The following is a 23,983-nucleotide window of genomic DNA, read 5'->3' as shown; positions in this document are numbered from 1 at the left end:
CCCCAGTGGGTAAATACATATATGTTTTTGGGGTCACTGAGGCTATACAAACAAATAAAACGAGATATTAAACATTTTCTAATATTCAGCATGCACCAATCTCTTAAATAATATAAACACATTAAAGCTTTTACCACATGCTTTACCTTCACTCACATATTCCAAGCTATTTCTGTTATTTAGATTTCTAGTCGAAATATTAACATAAAATGGTCGGTTATTATCGACAAAGCAAATATTCCTGATATTGGCATCTATTGCAACCTATGCTTTAGAGCCGACTACGAATTTAAAGAAAGATGTTTGTATATTTTAAGCTTTTCTATAGCCCTCCTTGCCGGTTCAAATGCCATTTACCTTTCAGTCGACAATGCAAGAAACGTAATTTATCATAAATGCATATGCATATTGTATAATTTACGCATGTTTAACATCGATGGCTAGTTATGTTTGGCGCCAAACAATGGCAGTGTTTCCCACAGTGCGGGTGGCGGCGGCGGCGGCAACAAGAAAGGGCCAGACCTAAGGCCCAACTACCAGTTGGAAAGTTGTGTAGTTGTTTAATTGAGGCACAACATACCCACTTACATGTGTACTTGGTATGTTTGTAATACGCATTCAGTTAAACAAGCGAATTCTGATGATGACACGAACTGAGCAACATGCCCATGGAAATATGCATGTACATATGTAGTATGTGTTTAGTTCAGTGGCCTCTTGGATGGTTTCCCATCGTCGATGCAGGGGTAGTTGCTGTTTGGTTGAACAAAGTCGTTAATTAATAAATATGCGTGCCTAGGACAGTGGCTGTCAAAGGCCTGGCTTTATTGTCCACAGAAACAAGAAGTGTAATTGTGGGAGCGCGCCATAACTAAAGGGAGTATCGCCCTAGAGCAACAGGTAACTGCTAACAATCGGCAACCCCTACAGTTGACCACTTAACTCCCACAAACTGTTCGCACTCACTTCAATCAATGTCCGAGACCACGAACACGAACTCAGTCAACCAGCTACCAGCAAACAGCATCCAAACAACTAGCCTGGCACATCCAGGTCCAGACCGACAAGTTTTCAACAGCTCCCTCAACAAGTTTCGTTGTACCTTCAATTGCAGCAGTTGGCGAAAACTTTCATACTTGTCATTGCATAAATTTCCCAAAAGTCTGTATTTTTCAACAGTTAGGCAGTTGGAGCTTATCTGAAGATCGGTTGAAAGTTGCTCAGAGCACAGAATTATCTTAAGTTAATTCATCATCATTCAGGATGCTTATTCAATTTGACATCCTCTGGTGGCTTTTAGACTATAACCGATTTGCCAGTAGTATATTGTTGATTTTAATTGAGTTATATAGCCGCAAAAATAGTTAATTCATAAATTCAATTAGCTGCTGCAGCATTATTAACAAGGTTTCCCAGTTCGCTTTACATTTTAGCAACACATTTGCACTTTGTTGCATATTTACGAGCATTTTGTTCTTTTTGTCTGCTATTTCTTCTGAACAACAACAGTGCCGGTCATAAAGAAGGAAAGTCCTTGTTGCGCATAAAGGAACTGGCAAATGAGAAGGAGTAGGAAGAAGTACCACCAGCGGTGGCTGCCGTCATGTAAAAGTTGCCATTTTGCAGCCATTGGGTGGTTGCATTCTTTTGGCCCAGTTAACTAGCATCCATTGCCGCGCTGCTTTAATAATGCTTATGTTGATGATGTTAATAATGTTGTTGCTGCCGTTCCTTCTGTTGCAGATGAAAATGGCGCCTGTGTCGCTATTTTGAGCTGCTTATTGTTGATGAAACTAATGCAGGTAAGCAGCCTGCCACAGTTCAGGTAAGTGCAATTTAAAGTAATTGTAATCTGCTGCTTGGCAGTTTTTGTGCTGGCTCCGCGGCGGTTGCTGCCGCTGCCACATAAATCATCATTCGTTAAAGAACACATGGCACACTTGCCGCATTATGGCGAAGTTTGTGCTCTTTAATGAGCTCACAAAACAACCCATTTGAAATGTGATGCCACCCATACAATGATTTCTTAAAAATCCCTTGGAGCATATTTCCTCCTTATCAGAGGCTGCTATTTAGTTACTAAGCCAAAGAGCCAAAGAATTGATTTCGTATAACATACAATGTGATACAATTATACGAATATGCTGGAAGGCATCGTTAACAAACTTTTGTATGTGTAAAGCGACACACTTCTGATTGACTACGTAGGTTGGGTCACTAAATAATTAATTAGATTTGCAGCGTCAAATACTCTGCGAAAATGACAAGTTCTAACTTTGGTAGAGTGTGGATGCCTTCATATCAGTAGTGCCCTGACAAATGTATAATCTACAATATTCCAACATTAAGAAGTAAATCATATGTTTATCTTATTTTACTTTGCAGATTGGAAGGCATACAAGTAGATACAGTGACAGGCTTCTGAGGCACCGCAGTTTGTTTGCAAGAGGACTCCTTCCTGCCAGACCTTTGCGAGGACTAAAACGATTAGGTTTTTTCAAAACATTTAGATAAGCATAAGCCACTTATTAATTGTAATCCTCGCGCGAATTGCTCGAGGTTAGGCTATTTTATATTTGTAAACATGTACAATATTGTTAAGGTGCTAATCTGAATGCACGGCTTCAATGCTTTGATTAAACAGAAAAAAAAATTAATTTGCCATTTGTTTCCACTTTCATGCAATTCCTTGTAACTGTGTGAAATGCCAACTTTTGAAAAGTTTAGGAACATACATATATGTCCGCACCCGTATTGTAGCATTACCGCCCTTTCTGTTTTTTCATGTGTTTTTTTAAATAAAATCCTTGAAAAGTGCAGCGCTGAAAGATTCTACGTACATGTCAGTGTCAATCAGGATTCGCAATTATATTGCCACACATGTATTTATTTTTATCTCAATGCTCCAGTAACGAAATCTCAGGAAGCGACTGGGCATCCATGAAGCGCAAGCAATGCCAATGTCGACAGGACCAATCAAAATGAAACGAACTAAGCACCATTTAAATTAAATGCCAATCTTTATAGAAAATCTTAAGCTGATTCAATGGAGAGCATCTCCAAGATTGCTCTCGGTATATGCTTGATTTATTTATAACACATGCTACGCATCGGATACACTTATGAAATTCACAGAATAAGAAAAATCAGGCAACAACAACAACATCAGCATTAACAATAACAACAACAGCAGCAGCAGCATCAAGAAAATATAAAAAGGACATAGGACGAAGAACATAAAAAGCGACATCATCCAATCAATTTATGCGCCAATGTCTTCAAGTGGGAGGGCCCTATTCCACAAATATGGGCAGCACCAGGGACGTGTACTGTGACTGCTACTGCGACTTGGGACAGATATTGGAAAATGGGTAATTGGTCTGGCAGTGGACAGTTTGCAGAGAGAAGAGGGCTGAGAATTGGGGAATGGAATACTTATTTGGGTGTGGAAAGGCTCTTTGATAGCTTGCCGTAATATTATCTTTAAAAAATCATTTCAGTTAAATCGAAATTGAGGCGCAAATAGCGCTGGGTCCTTATACAAAACATATACAGATATGTATATACTACATATACAACTATATATATCCCTCGAATGGGCAGGTCGCATCTTATGCATATGTTAACTTAATTTGATTGTGCCTCCAACTTCGATTCATGCACAATAAACCTATCACTTTTCTGCCAAAGGCGGTACAAAGTAGCTGGGTGGCACTATTATTAAACTCCAACTTGACAGCTTAAAGTCATGGGCCGAGCATAGATGACTGCACTGAGTGTTGTTGTTGTTGCTGCTGCTGTTAGTTGTTATTATTGTAACGCTTTCAGAATTATTTGCTGTCCATTTCCAAACATTAAGCCAGAGTGACTTGAATAAATTTCATATTTGAAAGCCTCACACAGAGACGGAACGGGGCCAACCATCCAAAAACAAAATAAACTAACATGGCTAATATGAGCTCGGGTTGTTGTATTGCGTTCGGCATTGGTTGGGCTCTGGGATCATCGGTGTGTAAAAGCCGGGGCGGTCGAGGCAGCAACATGACTTGAGGTAGGCACATGGCTCCCTTCGTCAAGAGTGTGTGTCTGCTTGTGAGTGTATGTAAGTACATATGTGTGTGTGTGCCTATGTGTATTTGTGTGTTCTCGCATAAACCAAAAATTCCTATACGCTGATGCAGCAATTTCCGGTTGGAGTGAAAGTGGTGCGTGAGACGACGCACTGTGGGGCCTTGGGCCGAAACAGCTTGCGAAAATCAAAAATTTCATGAATGCTTTGGGGATCATGGTTAAACGTATTTTATACTAAAATTCCCAGAGATTACGTAAATCTTACTCTCAAAGAAATCGAAATGAAGATAGGAAATAAGTGCACTCAAACTTGACCCTTTTTTAGTCCGCAATTTTATGCAAATACTGCATCTTTCTGGTATTATATTAGCTACATTATGCTACGAATGGTCGATGTTTTGATTTGAATTGCTAGGTGTATTCATTTTATGAATTATTTAATTAAAAATATGTCTTTTGCATTTGTAGTTCTCTAGTAATTGATTTTCTGCAAACTACCTATATTTAGGGTATTTTTCAAATTTGGTGGAAAATAATAAAAGGTACCCTTTAGTACCTCTTCCATATTTTCAAGATATGTTTCCGAGATATTCCTTTACCTAACCCTAAAAACTTTCATCCGCCCAAATCCGCAGGTGTGCACCAAAGCAAAAAGAGTGCCGCAATTTCTCAAAAAAACTGCGAAAAAGGGTATAAGAAGAAGAATGGATTGCAGGTAGAATCAATGTAATCAATATTATCTTATACGTACAGAAATAGTATATATTACCTATAGTTTTGTTGCAGCGCAATAGTCTAGTTTCGACTTAAAGAGCAGTCAGTTGTGTATAATAAGCAGTGAATAGTATTTTTGAATAAATTTCTCGGTTATTATTTTAAAAATCTAAATAGGTGATTTTTATGAACATGGCTCTGCATAAGGCAAAATGTAATAATAAAATATTAACTTAAAATATATTTTTAATTTTTTTATTTTTAATATTATTATATTTTTTATTTATTTAATTATGTATTAAGAAACTTAAAATATAACATTATTGAAAATAAATGTATCATTAAATGTTTTTTATGTTAAAAACTTGACAGTTTATTAGGCAAATATTGCACCGGCAACAAATTCAAACTTTCAGCAAATATTATAGAGCTCCTAGAAATCATAGAACAATGCGCAATAAATTGTTTTAATGCTTAATAATTTTTCTTTCAAATAAAATTTACTTCATCTGTTCAGGAGAAATGGTTTTTTGCAACGAAAAAAGTCAGAAGGCCTCACTGTGCGACGACGGCGACGACAACAGCAGTAGTAGTCACCAACCACCCCCATATCAGGCTCATCATCGTGGCCGCACCCAAGGCACCATGTAGGCAACTAGTCTGCGTAGGAGCCACTCAAGAAGGTCCTTTTTGTAGCAGCAAATTTGCTGTTGCTGCTGCTACCGAAACTGCCATTTCCAGATGAAAATTTTGCTCTCGAATATTCATACTCTACTTTTTCCTTTTCCACTCCTTGTTGCCCATATATGCCTTGCTTGCTCTTTGATAATTTGCAATTTTAAGCTGAATACAGACGAAAATGAAAAAATCAAGTATGTAAGCGTGCAGTTCAGAGAACTTGAAATGCGGCAGTGGAGACCGCAAAAATTATGAGCATAGATTACGCTCACGTCAGCATAAGTTGTTTGGATTTCAACATTAATTTACTATATAAGCTGCAAGCAAAAGGCAAACTACAACTGCCACCCTGATGAGGGCAATAACCAAAATTCATAGTTGACATGGAAACATATCGAGCTCATGTCATTAAATGCTATCTAAATTTAAATACACGTAAGAATGTGCTCCTAAATAACCAAACAATGAAGAACAGATAACAATTTGTGACTTGACAGCAGTAAGAAAGTTGATGAGCTCAGAAATAACCAACGTATTTTATAGTACAATGAAATGAGAGTTGAGAAGAATACAGTAGCCTACACTGATAGCAAATTGTGGACAAAAACTTTCTATTTCAAAATCATCAATTTTTAAATTTGGCTTGAAACGGAAATCAAATCAAATTCTTTTAACAATTTTGATGAAGAATGCAAGTTTAAACAAAATACATACTTGGTTACTTGATTTTGTTAATCTGACAAATACTTTATCTGAAAAGTTATATTAAACATTGTAATGTTATGTGGGTTTAAAAACTAAGTAACTAGAAGTTACGGCTATTTCATTATTTGTATCGACTCGTAATTTTTGTTAGCTTTATGCTAAAATGTTTTGCCATTTCATATTTTACTTTATAACTGTAACATTCTGACTGGAATTAGGCGAATTAACAAAAAAGCATTGCCCTTTATTAGATAGATGAAGGCTTATTTGCTAAAAACTATATATATACTAGCGACCCGGTACATGCTTCGCTACGTATAAAGTATAATAATATACAAGAAAGGAATGCTAAAGTGGCGGCCTCAACTCTTAAATACCCTGTACCACCCCACAAAAAAAGAAATTAAATTCATTTATTAATTAATTAAATTAATTTAATTAATACGGACATACTTATAATCACTAACTTAATGTGACTACCAAATTTTAGCTCAAAATTTCAAGAATTACGTGAGTTACTACAACTCCCAGGGTATAAAAATATGATAAATGAAGAACCGCTCGACCGATTTTGTGCAAACTTCACATAAGCCATCTACTAAATAGTCCGAACAGAGCCTAAACATTTGGTTTGGATAGGTGAGCCCGTTCTTGAGTTATAGAATTACAACGAAAAGTGGCATTAATTTATATACAATAAGATAGATATAGATATGTAGATTATGTATTTTAATCAACAGTAAAAAGGAAAAAAGGAATTCGCTGAACGAAGCGGGGGCTTTTGATATCAAAAGCATTTGAAAAGGGAATCAGCAAAGCAGATGCATGTATTCCTTTTGTTTTTTTTTTTGTTGTGATTGATATTGTAGCCACACAATAACTGCCGTAAACTTTGAAATTCACACACACATAGCATAATTTATTAAAAAATTGCGGGCAGTAGCCATTCTTCTCCTCCTGCTTGGGCCGACGAGTCGAAAGGACTAAGAAACAGCAGTCGCTCGTAAATTAGAAATTGAGACTTTGCTGTTTTTTTGGGCAGCAGAAACTTTTATGGAATTTTTTAAGTTGCTGTTGTTATTGCTCGGAGTTTTGCCCAAGTCTTAAAAGAGTGTGTGAGTATGTGTGTGCATGTGTCCATGGGTTGCCAAGTGTTTGTCAGCTTATTGTTGGGCTTAATTGCCGTTTGAACAGTTCTCAAGTGCGGGCCCATGTGCATGCAAATATGTGCAAACAATTACATACATAAATGCTCAGCATACTACATGTAGGCAGAGTTAAATACGTTTGTTTGAGCTGGGCGTGCTCGCATTGTTTGCCCAAATTACTTGGCAGACAAACACCGAACAACCAGACACACGTGACAATCTGAGGACAAGAGCACAAGTCACCCTTGTCTGGAACAATAAGACGCCGCGATGAGGTTGTTGCTGTTCTGCCGTTCCCGTTGTGGCGTCGCCAATGCTGCTGGTCGGCGGTCATGGGTTAAAGCAACTCATGTTACCAGCAATTGAAAAGCAAATTTGAGATTTAACAAAGGCGATGTATGCAAATGTGTTCTTATTAAAAAAGACAAAAAGAAAAACGAAGAAATGTTTATGCAACTGCACGGGAATGTGTTGTGGTGGGCGCGAAGGGTCATCAGTGCCGCCAATCAAGCATGGAAGGAAATTTAATACACATAAATATATGAACATGTGTTAGTGATTCGGCATAGGGAGTAGGGATGTAAAAAATCATCAATGTTTCGAGTATCGGCGATGTTTTTACCACGATGCATCGATGTTTTTCGATGGTTTTTTGCTAACGCTGCATCGTCGATCCATCAATGTTTGCCTAAACATCGAACATTATTCATGTTTTGTTGGGCGGTCGCATTTCTTTGTGTGCTTTACCGAATTAAAATGTGTATTTTGTAATATAAATTTTAGATTGTTAAGCAATTGATCTTAATTTTTTGGGTATATAATGTCACAATTGTCATGCTTTAAAGGCGTAACTGCAACGCGTCGTTATTTTTAAACCTGTATATAATCTGTTTTTTTAAGTAAGCCACACAAGTTCATCAAAAATCAATATTACGAATAATTTATTGTTTAATAACATTAAATAAAATACTATGACAGTCTATCTTGATATGGAAACATTTTTTATTTCAAACATCTCTGTTGATTTTCTCCCTTATATTAGCGTTTTTCTATGGAAAGTTAATTTTTTAATACATCGATGCATCGATGTTTTTTTTTGCGATGCATCGACCATACATCGATTTCTTATAAAGAGACATCGGTGCACATCAACATCGATGTTTTCCCTTCGACTTACATCCCTAATAGGGAGGGGGTAGTTCCGTCCATTCCAAGCAATTGTTGCAAGCAAAACGAACTTTTCTTCTTTTTTTGTTTTTTTGCAACAATTAAAAAGTGAAGGCATAGTGTAGAGTTTTCCCAGGCAAATGTCGCGTCAGAGATTTCCACGCACTCACACAAATATAAGTTGTTGTATATATGTATAAAGTCATGTGTGAAAAAAGAAAGACAGATCATGGGGTCAGCAAACAGAAACAGGCGAAGCGGAACCACATGTCAAGCAGGCAAACGATGAACGTACGAAAATACACAGAGAGAAACTAGAGGGAGCTTGCAAGTAAAAAATATGAAAGAAGGAAACGGACACATTCAGGGGTGCCACAGAAATCTCTTCCGCCCAAGTTTCGCCTCAATTATCGGTGCCACAGAAATCGCTTTGGGGTGGTTCCAAACCTCGTTTGCTTTGCTATTGGCCTAAATAAAACATTTCATTTTTCGCAAGTTGTTGAGTTAAGTCTAAAGTTGAGAGTCAACCGAAAGTCAAAAATAAAATATATTTTTGTTTAAAATAAGTACCACATAACTGTATATTAATTAAACAAACTTTGCGAAAATTGTGTGACGCCGATTGGGCAAGTCTGTTTATTAGCGGAAGTATTGAATTGCAATAAACCGCCATTTAAAAATACAATACAAGATATAAGTACATTCTTGTAATTTCTGAATTAAATTTCAAATGCTAATTTTTTGCAAAACAGATCGCTACAATAGGACGCAATTTTCGTCCAATTTATGGAAGTACACCCCGTAGTTGCGGAAAATTCCAAATGATGTTATACAAAATGTAAAATAAATTTATTTTTTAATAAGCAACATTCTTTTATGGGATCAGATGCGCCGAAAGCACCGGAGTTTTCTGTGGCACCCCTGAATATTATCTTTAGCTAAAAACCAGCGAAACGATAAAGTTCAATTTCTTTAGAAAAAATCCTCATTTGTTATAATTAGTATACTATAAGTATATAACAGTGTTGTTAGGAAAGCTGTCATGTCGCCTAATGTGTAAGTAATGTATTAAGCAGTTCAAATTGAACGCTTATATTCTAGGGACTGCAAATAATGATTATTTTGTTATTTTTAAACGAAAAAATCATTCACTTATAGTAATGTTGAGAAAGCGGGGTCTTTACAGATATCCCTTTTTAAAGAATATTTATCCATTTTCACCAAGTTTTAAAATTTTTAATTTTTATTCATTCACTTAAAATTTAATAACTTTTTTTAGTGTTATTTTAAATATTAACCAATAATTACTATTTTTAGAGCAAAAAAATAAAACTTAGAAAATAATGATTATGCTTTGAGTTTTATTTTTTTGATAAATAATAAAAATAATTATTAAATTTTTAGTGAGTGAATAATAATTTTAAAATAATTATTATTATGTAATTTGTTTAATAACACTTATAATGATTACAGTCCCTAATATTTTCTCGAAGTGTGCAAATGTCTGAGGTGTGTGCGTGCGTTGGCGGTTGCGTCGACGTCGACGTCGACTGCGTCGCTATGTTAGCGTCCACTACAGATAAAAGACTGCAGACGAGAGACATGGCGGCGAAATTACTGAAGCATGGCACAAAGTGTAAAGCTGATCTTCTACACTGGCAGCAAAGTTCACACGGTGTACGATGCAACAGTTGCAGATGATAGAAACAAAAATTCAGTAAGGATAAATGTGGTTGCAATAGATAGATAATGCAGTTAGCAAAACAGCCAATCAACCAACTGTGACATGCACAATTCTGTTTGTATTCTCGGAAGAGAGACTTAGACAGCATTTGAAGCTCAGGTGCAATGGCAAATAATTGCCATTGGTCAAGTGCACAGCAGCTGCCGATACGAAGCAAATGAGCTTGCCTTGCCTTCCTTTGTTTCTCACTTCAGCCTTCATTTCTCAGCAGGCAGATGCTGCATGGAGACAAACGCAAAAACCGGTTGCACGCGTGCCACTAATCGAGCTTAAGAAACTTGAAGTGCTCGCTTTATAAAACACTTTTTGCAGATGTCATCCATGCGCATATGTTGCCTCATGCCGCTTATTAAAGTAATATGTTTCTGCTAAAAAAAAAACACGATAAACATAGCAAGCAATTAAGATGTCCGAATCCTGCATCAACGGAACAAAAAGCTGTGAAAGGGCAATAAATAAGACATATTCTTTGCACGCACCTGGCAATAGCTGCCAGGTATTTACTATACAAGTATACTTTGACATACATATGTATATACTATATATTGCCAGCTATCGAAGCCAAGTATCAATCAATACAGATACAGAGTACAACTTCCGACTTGAAGAATAGTTTTAAAAAGCGTTTTTTTCAATTCAATTCATATTAAATAAACTATCATTTTTTCAGAACAGTTAGAATTCGAGTAGGAACTACTCATCAACAAATTATTTTTTTAGGTAGGTAGTAATTTCTAGAATTAAGAGCAGTATAATTGGACGATATGTGAAATTGAATTGAAAGTAATTGCCAACATTAATTTAAAAATTCCAAGAATTACAAGAACTTTGTAAAATCACGTATAGCCTGGGAATGGGGGGAGGGAGGATATTATTGCCTGCATTTAAGGAGAGTCTACATACTAAGTTTGGCGCCTCCCCTTTTTACCCTTCGGGTACAGGATATTCAACGGAAAATTCGTCGCGTTATTTCGGTATGGCATTTGGGTAGAGAACTATAGCCGATGACAAAACACACACAAATATTGCACATTATTTTTGATGTAACTATTAACTATAATAGTTAGCTAGTTTACTATATTTGTGTCGATTGTCTGTTTGGGTCGCGCATTTAGTTTAATTTAGTTAGTTCCCGGACATGGTTCGTACAGCAAGCAAACTGAACCAACGGATTTTTAAATGTATAATATTAGGCATTTCCTGGGCTGTTTACTACACCTGCTGCCTTTTCCTATTCGGACATTTTGTGTACGACCGTAAAAGCAAAAAACTGGTGCATAAACAACGACATTACTTAGTTATCAAAATTTCGAAGTTATTTAAATTGTGCTTTTTGCTATGGTACTGCACGGCATACTATGGGGAGCACATTATAATGACAGTTGGAATATGGATATTTTATAGGAAACATTGGTCCGCTGAAGTATATGATGTACTAGTTTTTCAAGGATCGGCCATGGTTTCGATCTGGCAAGGAATAAATCTTTTGTTGATACTTCATAGTTCAAAACATAGCGCAGCCTATGTCCAGGCAATAAACGAAGTGCTTCGGCTGCACTGTAAGATGAGCGTATATATCGGAGCTGCAATTTACACCAGTGAACTTTACATTGTACTGACATTTTTGCTCAAGTGCCTCTTCACGCTTTTGCAGATATACAACACCGTGAACTCAGACATGCCAATTATTGGCAATTTGTTTTTTGAAATCTTTTATTGCTCGTATTTTGCATACCAGCTACTAATTATCGGCTGGCTGCGTGCCTTTATAGTCAATCTTGAGGACCAGAGAGATCTTCTAAAAAGTAGACTCCTGGACATACACTCACTCAAGAAGGTTCTTCTCATCTACGATATATATGCGGATATAGGCCGCTCCCATCACAATGTTACCCATCGTCTGTGGCTGCCTGTGGCTGGCATACTTTATGCCTATATCTTTCGTCTGACAGTGGACACAACTACGGCCTTGTATATTGTGACTTACAGTCACAGGCCGGGATGGTTTAAATGGAAGTACTTCGTAAGCAAGAAATTGGGAAACTGCTTGGCCCCGATTCTACAAATTTTCCTCATAGGGTTGTGCAATGACCGCATGGCTGAGTTAGAAGATCTTCTGAAACTACTGGTATTTAACATAAATTCGGCTTATCGAGGAAGACTTGTGAACTATCAGGTAAGCCAAAATACTTTTTCTATAAAACAAGGCCACTAATACATACTTTAATGCCTTTTAGACCTTTTGCCTTTACCTGCAACAGCATCTGTTTCCAATTAGGAATTTTATTTGGACAGAAAAAACGTGTGACCGCGACTTCGTCCTAATGTTCTTTTTCTTGGTCCTACAGAATGTCACCTCATATATGCAAAACTGGTATGCAGTTGACTTTAACGACTGCATTTTATATGAGGAAGATTAAATGATACAATATTTGGATTTGCGACCTTTTCATTCCATTTATTCGGTTTGCACAGTCGAGTTTTGAAGGTGTCATATATTTTAAACAAGCTTTGATGTGGACTCTTCGTACTTTCATTGGAACTCATTTCTCTTCGAAAAACAATCATTGAATGCGTGCATACAAATATTAATTAGTAAATTGCTACAATCCGCCGATAAACCCATTCTGGTACTTATATCATTATAAAAGCTGGTAAAGTGCTGCTTTAGTGTTTTAGTGTTTAATAATTTGTTAGACTCCCATACACCTTTCCTTTTTAAAAAGGTTATCGAAAAAATTGCTACACTATGCTTATAAGCTATAAGTTAAAGTAATAGACTAATCTAAAGTCAAAACAACTTATGTATTCTTCTTTGCAATCCATCAATCTGTCCTTTATTTGCAGCAGCGTCTGTCACCCATCAAGAGTTACATTTGGAATAATTAAATCTGTGACCGCGAATTTTGTTTAATGTGTTTCCTCTTTGTTGTATCAAATGCCATGTGATATCTGCAGAGTTCTTATGCTAATGAATATGGTAATTCTTTAATGCTTAATTAAGGTTTTTTACATTAACAAAATGGCGTCTGTCCCAATCCCATTTTCGTATCTATTCTGTGAAATGTTATTATATTGGAAGGACATTGTGCGAAAATAGAAGTCTTACTAATATAATTATCATATCGCAGATACACATAAATGTATTTGATGTTTTCGTTGTTTTGAATATATAATATGTACATTGTCTTTCTTTTTAGCTGTTGTGGAATTAGCAACCGTTCCGAAAAAAATTGTATGCCCTATCAAGGCCTTATTTGTAAGTCATGAATGTATATACACTTAGAAGAATGGTAGAAGATACCATTTTTTGTTTTTCCTTTTCGAAAATTCGTTAAAGCTTGTTTTTTGTTATTATAAATATTTTTTATAAAATACTTCGAGGTTGCCTAACTTTATTGACTTATTATTTGTTTCATAATTTATTATTTGTTGCATAATTTATAATTTATTATTTAGTTAAGTTCGTTCAAAAGTTAAAGCTCCCTATGATTATTTATAATATTAGAATATAATATATTTATTTTTAAAGAGTATAGCATTTTACTCAAGCAGAGCATGGCATCTTTGATGTGTTATCCTTAAGTTAATTATTATATCGCCATATATATCTAAAAAAAAACGTCTTGTGCGTATCGAAAATTTATTTACTCCATAAATATGCACAAATACGCTATAAGTACAGCATCTACACTCTGACAAATATATGCTAAGTATCTACAGATGCTGGAGAAATAAAGAAAGACAGGCCTTTAAATATAAAATTGAACGCAGGAGCATTAATAAAAAATTTAAATGTGCCCAAAGTGTTTTTGGTTTTCGTTCTGTCGATTTTTACGCTAAAATGAAATTGAATAAAGCCAACTGGATTGGATAGGGCCAGATATATGGATGATGGGTGGCTCGTGGGTAGGTGGTGTGCCTGTGGTTTTTGGCCACATATCGATAACACTCGAGTATCTCTTCGCACACACGCTCACACATGGACAAAAGAAAAGGACTCCCTTTAAGCAGAATGATGCAATTATTCACACTTGATTAAATACTTAAGAAAAGTGAAAGTGTGCGGAAGTGACGGAGAATGATAGAGAGAAAGAGAGACAGAGACACATAGACACAGGTCGGGAGCGAGCTCCTCACACACAATTTGATATTGAGCTGTTTAAAAATTCATAAATTTAAATTAGTAACCAAATGGAGCCATCGATGAAGAGATATGCAGAGAAGGAGTGATGGAGGGGTGTTCAGTTTAGTTTCAAGGAAAATCTTCACAAACAATTAAATTGTAAACGTATAGCGAGCAGAACTACCACATCTAATGATGTTCAATGACAGGCCACAAAGTGAAGCAGAGCAAGTTTCGATATTAGCCATGGCTTTGGCTTTGGCTTTGAGTAAATATTTAATTTATTGACGTGCAGCGGATGTGGGGGGAGTGGGAGCGGACATTTCTTATTGCCAGCCGTGTTGGCGGCGCTTTCATTGCGATGGCCATCATATAGTAGCTGAGCAATATAGCAACTCATTTGGCATTTGTTTGATTTGCCTTCGTATTTTATTTATTCACCCAACTCCGCCACTTCCTCATGCCTCACTAAGCACATCAATGCACCATCGAAGCCATCAAAGTAAATGCGAATGGTCGAATCGTCGAATAGTTGGATGTTTGAATGGGGAAAGTAGGAAGCACGCCAGGGTACGTATTGCTAATATCCTGCGCCCGCGATATGAGCCGTATACTTGCGATAATTGAAATTCATTTCATTAGCATGCCGCGGTTCGAAACACAAACGGAAGCCACATTAGCGATCGCCATGGGTCTCGTTCCCTATTGGCTCTAAACGATTTTCTTCAATTTTACAAAATGTTTGCGTTGTTTGTTATTTTTTCCTTTTTCTACTTTACTTTTTCATATTTTCCGTTTGGGCTGCTGTTTTTCCTTTCCATTTTTTTTTCCGTTTTGCACAAATCGTTGCAGGAAATGCTATAAATTTAGTGGAAAGCATGAAATGGGCAATAAAAACGTTTGATATTTGAAGCGAGTCATGGCAAGGGGCCGCTATTCTAGGCATTGGTAGCGAGGGCAACGGTTTTAGGTAACGCACACAAACGCACACTAACACACCAATGTACATGTGTACGATGTGCTGAAAACTCATAAATCTGTGAGAGGTACACTCGCAGAAAAAGCCATCACTTGGTCTATGTATGCGAACTCGGGTTTAGAAATTTTAATATTTTTAATTTTCCAATTTACTTATAAAATGCTATTTAAATGACCAACATTTTGCTTTCTGTGCTTTTGAGGTCTTTCACATTTATCGCATAAAGATGTATTAAAAATAGGAAGGGTAAAGTAAAATCAATAAATTGTTGGTCTTGGCTAACGAAATACTGAGTATGAGAATGCCCTACGCTGCTTTCCAACATATGTATGTATATTTATTTATTTATTTAGTATATCTACAAATAGTGCTGTCGATACATATACAGAAACTATGATTTATATTATAATATAATATTATAAAATAGAATAAAGATATTTAATAATACAACATTATAATCCCATCTTAAAAGATAAGAAAGCCTAAGAAAAAACTTTACAATAAGGTCTACCAATGTCTCCGGCCCGTTCGGGGGCCATATGTGCCAGCTATGCCCCGAATCACAGCCATATGTGGTCAGAGAGATTATGGACCTAACAGGCTAAAAAATAGTACTTACAGAAGGAAAAGTAATTCTACTTAACAGCTAATTAAGCATAAGGAGAAAGAGTAATAGGGAAATCTCCAACCCGGTGGGGGAAAATTTGAAAGCCAGTCCGGCAAGCTAGCAGCAGTAAGTGGTCAGAGATTTCCCCGGAGATACCTATAAAGGATAAATTTTATAGAACAGAGAGAGAGAGAGAGAGAGAGAGAGTTATGTCGAAAGCAAATGAGAAAGATCATTGTAATTTGAACAAATGCCCCGAAAACGATTGTGAAAAGCATCTGGACGAACTGAATGGCAAATAATTCCTTGTTGGTCTACAAGGAACTGAAAACAACAATCTGCATACAATTTGTCTCATTATTAAGAGGCATTTGCTATGAAGTTGTTGATATTTAAATAGAATGTAAGAGTAGTTCTCTTAATTACTATGAAAGCTATAGTATGAGCACAACATATTTTTTTGAGTGTAGGTAGCAATCTGCTTAAGAAAAGCGACCACGCGAATGGCAGCAAGGTAGAAGACACACGCAACGTTTGTAGTTACACACACACACACAAATACATATACTATGTGTGCATATATATATGTATATATACAAATTTAGAGAGAGTAGGGGTGAGTGCTATGTCATGGAGCAATTACCACATGCTACGATTGACAAACGCTGCAGGAGTTCACATGTGAGCGAAGGCGACGGAGCCGGAGACGAGGACGATGGCGACGGGAATGGGAACAACGTCGTCCTCAAGTGCACTCTCGTCTCTTTGTTTGTTTGTTTGCTGAGCTCGCTTTGTGCCACATGCTGCAACTGAAACTGCAACGGCTACAGCTACGGATTTATTTATACACGCGTATATTTTTAAATATGCAGCGACCAACACAAATTGGTTTTGCTTGTTTTCATTTCCATCGCACGGGCATGCCAGGCAATTATTATGTGACATTTTCTAGTGCGACTTCTCGCTCCCACTGCATGGAGTTGTCATCATTGTCGGTTGTTTGGCTTATGGCCAATGTAGTTCTTATCGATTTAAATATAGTTCTCAATGTGTACTATATACTCGCATGCAATGAATTCAAATCGGCATCAATAACAACAATGTTTGATTTTGCACTAAATAATTTATATATGGATCTGACAGATTTGCTTTCGATTTTTCAAATTACGCAAGTTGCCAGACTTGGGCGGCCCACGCCAGTTTCTAGAGCTTTTGTGTCACTAAGCCAGTGCAGACGTGTGTGGGTGCCTCAAGTCTTTGGCCGGAATTACAACTTGCTGCCGATGCTGATTATATATTCAAGGTAGTGTGCATACAAACATATTCAAATATGTATACAGATAAATACATACATATATCTGAAGTCAAGTAGCAGCCTCAACTTTAAGTCGGCGCTGCCCACACGAAACGATATGAGCGGGAGAGCAAAAAAACTGCCGCACGCCTTATGGCCATGGCGACAATGGCAGTGGATAACGAGCCGAGAGCAATGTGGCTTAAAGCATGGCTCACCAAGCAACGAAAACAAAACGAAATGTCTTTTGAACACTTGTGAGTTCAGTTTCATGCCCATGCTTGCATGAGAAGCAAAAAGAATAATAATGCCCCTTGGCAAAATCAGCAATCAATTACTATATCGAGGGGAATCAAATGTTGTTGACGTTCTCCGCTGTGCCAACATAATAAACACATATTTATGTGAGCAGAGAGTGACCAAATAAGCAATAATTAAATGTTTTGTTCATTTTTGCAATAAAAATAATCTACGAAATGAATCTTTTTGCTGCTTGATTGGTGAACGTGCGATCATACTATCCACTGGATAACATTATTTCGTGGATATAGGAGATGAAAAACAGTGCAAAATATTTATTCGCCTGTTCTGCACATGCAATATCCTAAAAAGAACTAGGATAAGGTCCTAATCATTATGAAACCCAGCTGTAGCCAAAACTTGGCTGGCCTATTTTATTGAACAGACGCCTCTGTGTTTATACTCTGTACATGAAATGTACAGAAGTATATTAGGTTTGCGGGAGCTGAAAAATGTAACAGGCAGAAGGAGGCGTGGCAGACCTTACAAAGTATATATATTCTTGATCAGCATGACGAGACGACTCGATCTAGCCCTGTCTGTCCGTCTGTCCGTCCGTATGAACACCTGGATCTCAGAGACTATAAGAGATAGAGACACCAAATTTTGCACAAAGATGCGTTATGTGTGTATTCTATACGAGTTTGTTTTATTTTTTGAGATTCCCCCCACTTCCCCCCCTATGGGGGTTTTCCCGATTTTCCATTCGTATAATCGCTTATATCTCGGAGACTCTAAGACCTAGGAACACCAAATTTTAGTCCCAGATGCCTTATGTGAATACGCAGAAAATGTATATTTTGGAATTTCCCTCCCTCCCCCCTCTACCCCGCAAATCGTAATTCTCCCGTAATTCTTGCGCCCGCGGCTGTTGTTGATGTTGCTGTTTGGTTGACTGCGAAAATGCTTACACAGACATGAATAGATGCGCAGAGGCATACATACACTCACACAGACGCAATTGCTATGTAAATGTGCAATTATAAACCCTTTACGTGAGTTCGAATACCGAGAGAGGTAAAATCGATCAAATTTTTTTTTTATTTTCTTAATTTTTTTTATTTTCTATAATTATTGTAAACATATGTACAGAGTATTTCAAAGTCGGGACACCCGACTTTAGATTTTTACTTGTTTATAAAAGATTTTGTTTACAACACATAAAAATACTTGTTGATAATTTCAATGTAATTAATTAACATCAAAATATGCAATGAACATGTAAATACAAATATTTTTTCAAATTGGTTTCTGTCCCTTTTTCCAAAAAATATATATATGCGAATTTAGATATTAAATCATACAGTTGCGATATGTGTAAATATTTATGCCTACTTATTTATTTAAATGCTTTAAATTAAGTTCCAGAGGTTGGTGTGTGTATGTGTTTATTCATACAAATCTATTTCTCTTTTATTATAGCCTTCCAGCGTAGAAAATGAAAGCTCTTTGCGAGCATGTTATCTCTTCTATTCCATTTAGTTTTGACCACGTGGAAGCTTAGCTAAATATTGACCCTTCCAGAGCTGCCTTTAAATGGGGAATCAAGTTTCATTTTGTCGAGAGAAAAAAACATTTACGACTTGGCATGGTGGCGACGACTTTTCTTAACATGTTCCTAGCAAGTGCGTTAAACTTTCTGCCATATGCTTTTTTTACGACATCCACGATGTACGAACTCTAGCACTAAATTGATGTTCGATGCTCTTTCATTTTAAGTCACACATGTGTATGTATGTATGTATGTATATACATATGTATATGTGAAAAGCATATACAGATAGCATTGAATGTTCTAATTTCAATAAAACAGCAATTATCCTTTAAAAATATTTGTGCACTTTTTCACAATCCTTTACCTTTAAGTTTCGCTTTAACACAAATGCCTCTCTGTTTCTCTGTCTTCTATTTGATGTTGCCTGCTCTATAGCTTCATCTATCCGCTCTATTAATTTATAATTCTCAGTGCAATCTCTCAATGGCTCAAATCAAAGGCAAGTTACTGGCAAATGACAATTGATTTGAACAGAGTCCTAGAAGAACACAAACACAAACACACACACACACACACACATAATACACTATATTGAGAGAGGGATAGAGACATAGAACAATAAATGCCTTTAAGATGTTGCCTACAGATTGCTTTTCTTGCATTGTGTGATGCTCGAAGATTATCTGTAAAGATATGTATTGTACAATGCAGTTGTTTTTATTATGCCTGTATGTGTGGCTGTGTGTGCCAGTTTGTGTGTGTACTTGTGTGTGTATGCTTAACACTTGGCCTTTGATATGTGCAGAAGCTGCTGGCGCCCTATGACCCACACAGTTTGCGCTGTGCTGTCATTTCTTACGCAATTGAACGCCCAGTGAAGTTCGCTCCTTGGTCAAGCAGTATTGTCAATGCACTTCAACACATTTGCCAGCTGTCAGAGACAGCGGCAAAGAACAAAAGAGAGAAGAAGAAGAGGGACAAGCAGTGAAAGAGGAGCAGTGCTGGATAGGGGAGGGGAGAGGAGGAGAGGAAAGAGTGCGAGTGAAGCTGGCAAACCTTTTGCACTAAAAACATTGCGTTGCCGTCTTTGTGCCCGGCTTTCTTTGTATCTATTACGCCATATTTGCCTTACACTTTTCGCCGCTTTCGCTGCTTCTGCTTTTGCTCTTCCCCATTTACTCTTGCGGCACACATTTGTGCGTCTCCCACAGATTGCCGTACGCATTGCTTTTCTATCGTTCGCTCCTTTCTTATTCTTTTATTTTCGTCTATGTACTTATATGTAGTATATGTCCTTGTGCTTGTTTTTCCTGCTGCCTCAAACCCATAAGCCGTGCTCAGCCGCCCATTTTGCCGTGTAAATACATACATTCATACATAAGAGTGTGATTGCGAGTGTATGCATGTGCATGTGTATGTGTGTCTGTTTTCATTGCTGTCTGTTTGTTGACATATTATGATCCTTGATTATTTTGTGCTGACAAATAAATGCTTTTATTTTTAACCGAATGTATACTTGTATGTATAGTATCTATACGTCCTTATGTGCATACATATGATATGAGCTTTAGCTGCATTTGCGTTCGCTTCAATTTGCCAGACACAAAGCCGTTTTATGTGACACACACATTTCTTTACTTACGAATCACCTACAAAGTGAACTTTGTTCTAAAAATAATTACAGGACAAAATAACACAAAAGTTCAAAATCAATTTCTATTGACAAGCCTCTGGCACCTATGTATATAAGAATTATACAAAATTATATATATGCTAAACAAAATTATATTGTGGAATGTTTCACGGGTTAGTCAAAACTGCCCACAATTCCAAAGCAATATACAGTGACAGTTTTTAATATTTGTCAGAAATAAATAAATAAATTTTATTTCAAAACTCCCTTAATGGACACCTCTTTTATCCGGACACTCACTTCGGCGAACAGTTTATCTAAAACATGCGATCGGAGTATAAAGTATTTAGGTATCCCCTAGAGCGGACACTCCCCTTGGGTGTCCGGCCAATCGAGTTTTCACTGTAAAATAAACTGAACCTCAAAACTGCAGCATAGGGCACTTTCTTCTTGTTTTGGCGTCTGCTAGGCCCTTAAATAATACTACTACTTCTCTCTTCTTAAGAAAAGAAGAAGAAAACTTAGTTCAATATTATTTTTTAATATTTATTTACTCAGGATGTATGTTTTCGAAACATAAAAAAGTCGTGCGTGCTAACCTCAATTTATTTTATGGTACGGAAGGCGTTTTCTCAGGCCACCCCTAGATTATGCATTGGCTGCCCCCTAAATTAAGCTGACCGCCATTTAGTATGTTGCTGCAGTCTGTGGACAAAGCTTTAGGAAGTCAAACACATCTGGCTGGTTTCATCAATAAACGCCCACCAAAGCAGCTAAGCAACAAAAGCAACAACAATAACAACATTAAAAAGCCACAAAACCCAAAACCGGCTGCACACAGTGGGCGTCTCTTTTTCCATAACATAGTTTGTGAATTATATTTGATTGTTGTCTGTTTTTGTCTTCAAAAGTGTCACTACAAGCGACCAAAAGCAAAAACCAGCCACACACTTAAACGCTCGGCAGCTGACAATTTATTAACCTGAGTGCAGAAATGAAGGGCGGAAGCTCGATGAACGTGTAAGCGTATAGGTTTGTGAATAAAAGGGAATGTGCACTGTAAAAAGCTTTTGAAGCTGACTTAAAATTAATTCCATCTTCGAAATGAAATAATATTTATAATTCAAAAATATCTCTTGAGTATTTCCTTGCAAAATTTCAAAGATACATCAGCTTTTAATTCATCGTACTTGGTGTTTGTTAAGTTTCAAAATTACCAAAAAGGAATTTCTTAATTTTTATTTTTAAGAAATTCAAGGGGAATACAAATAGTAGGGAAATATTATCGAATTATATAATATTGAATGCTCATTTAGAAATAATAATGTAAATTATTCACTAATTGTTTAATATATTCATATTTTAACCACTTGTAAATTCGGCTTCAAGAATTGGTTTTACATGCAATATTTGTATAGAGAGAACGGAAGTGACGCGACACGTATACGAGTGGGCCTCTGTCCGGCTTGGCTATCATTTTCATCATTGATTGTTGTAGCGTTAAAGCTGTAGCTTCCATAAAGAACAGCAGGCACATGGAACGCCCCTAAACTTAATTAAATATGAATTTTGTGGTTACAGCAATACGTTGCACCTGCAGCGTACGCCCAGCATTCATGCCAGTAATGACACAAGCAGCATTGCATGCAACCAACGACGACAGTGCAACAAAAATTGTGAAGATTATAGACTAGTGCACCAGATTATTAAGCACTCTGCAGGGCAACACAAGAAAAACGCGTCAAATTGTATGCAGAGAAATATAAATCAAATATACAAGCATCTATCTATATATAGTATGTATGTATGCTCATTTGAATATGTTTGGCATTCACTTTTTACTCTGTTCTTATCTGGAATGGAATTCAAAAAATGCAGCCGAAAATGCCGATGCACGCGAATAACGTTTGCAAGATCTTTGCGAAGGGCATCCACATCTAGAGCCATCAAAATGAAAAGAGAACGGAAGTTGAGGCTTTGGCAAATGCGCGAAAGGGCATCCACATCTGATCCAAGAAACACCAAGAGGCAATGGACATCCTTTGTACAGACGACGAAAGGTGGACGACAGTGGGTATTCAATCAAGGACGTAATCGAAGTCATAAAAAGCGAAGGACGTATTGGGAAAGATAACACGTGGGAAAGATTAAAAGCTACTTCAATTCAGTGGCGCAGCAACGCATGTCGCAAACGCTAGTACAAAATAAAGGCATAAAATATGGATATGTAACAGGAAGATGTACGCATCTTCGAGAAGAGAGAAATCCTTCTAGACATGAGTGCAGATACTCTAAATAGAACTATGCCCGCCACTTTGAAATGCTGTGTGTGTGTTCCCTACTTAGTTTGTTTTCTGTGGCAAGCCCATCAGCATAATAACAGCAAATGGAAGCAATGTGGGCATATGGAAAGAATAAAAGAGAACAAGAACAACAACTGCAACTGCAATCAGAAGTCGCAGCAACAGTGCAACAATAATTATGAAAATTGCAAGGCAGCCCCTCACGAAAACTGCTTTTGAATCCTTCAGAGCATTTCTTTCTCCGCTTTTTTCCATAGATAGTTGGTTAGATGGTGGGGGGCAGGAAGGATTGCAAGTACGAAAATGAAGAAGAAGAAAAATGTATGCTTACCAAAGCAGATAACTCGAAGACGTTTAATCCAATGTGACTGTTGCCGGCAACAATAGCAACAACAAGTTTCGCTGCTACTGTTGCATGCCTGTCGTTTTTGTTGCTGTTGCTGTTGTTGCTGTCGCCGTCGTTTTCTGGCATGTTGTTGCCATTTTGTGTGTTGTACTCGAGGTTGTTCTGATTTTAATGCCATCATGCGTATATTGTTGTTTTTGTTGTTGTTGTTATTGTGTTGCTGTCGCTAGTAACTGTTGCCGCTGCGCGCTATAAGAAGCAGCAATTGTCGCCGTTGCTGTTGTTGTTATGCCACATTTGTTACTGTTAATGCATTTCGCCAAACTTTCGCATAATTTTCACACAACTTGTAATTTTTCGCCTTAAAACTTCTTGCACTTAATTTTCTCCTTTTTGTTGCAATTATTTTCTTTATTTTCATTCGCACACAAACACTGTTGGCAATAATATTCTAATAAGATTCTAGGAGCAACAAGCCGAAAAAGTGGGCGTGCCAGTTCCAGTTCTAGTTACAGATTTGAAGACGCGGGGAGCATTTTTTTGCGTCTTTAGAAGTGTCTTTTCTTATCTTCATCGCGAATTTGATTTGGTTTGTGGTTGTTGGTGTGGCTGCTATTCTTTTAGGCACCGCAACGCACTGGGCCTTGTTGCTTTGACGCGTGTCAAAGGAACA

General features: G+C 37.1%; 1 protein-coding gene across 1 annotated transcript in view; it reads right to left on the bottom strand.

Annotated features, from left to right (window-relative positions):
• Positions 1 to 23,341, bottom strand: part of LOC115634451 (nephrin) — a gene marked incomplete at its 5' end in the record, with an annotated part of 105,025 nt that extends 81,684 nt beyond the window's left edge. Inside the window, one exon of the mRNA XM_030532163.1 lies at positions 23,296 to 23,341. Coding sequence (XP_030388023.1) covers positions 23,296 to 23,341 — 46 coding nt within the window. The remainder of the gene's footprint in view (positions 1 to 23,295) is intronic.
• Positions 23,342 to 23,983: the final 642 nt, after the last annotated feature.

This window comes from Scaptodrosophila lebanonensis, unplaced genomic scaffold (genome assembly GCF_003285725.1).
Source record: "Scaptodrosophila lebanonensis strain 11010-0011.00,11010-0021.00 unplaced genomic scaffold, SlebRS2 tig00000001-arrow-pilon, whole genome shotgun sequence".
NCBI lineage: Eukaryota > Metazoa > Arthropoda > Insecta > Diptera > Drosophilidae > Scaptodrosophila > Scaptodrosophila lebanonensis.
The sequence above is the reverse complement of the archived record's forward strand: the minus strand, read 5'-3'. Positions and strand labels throughout refer to the sequence as shown.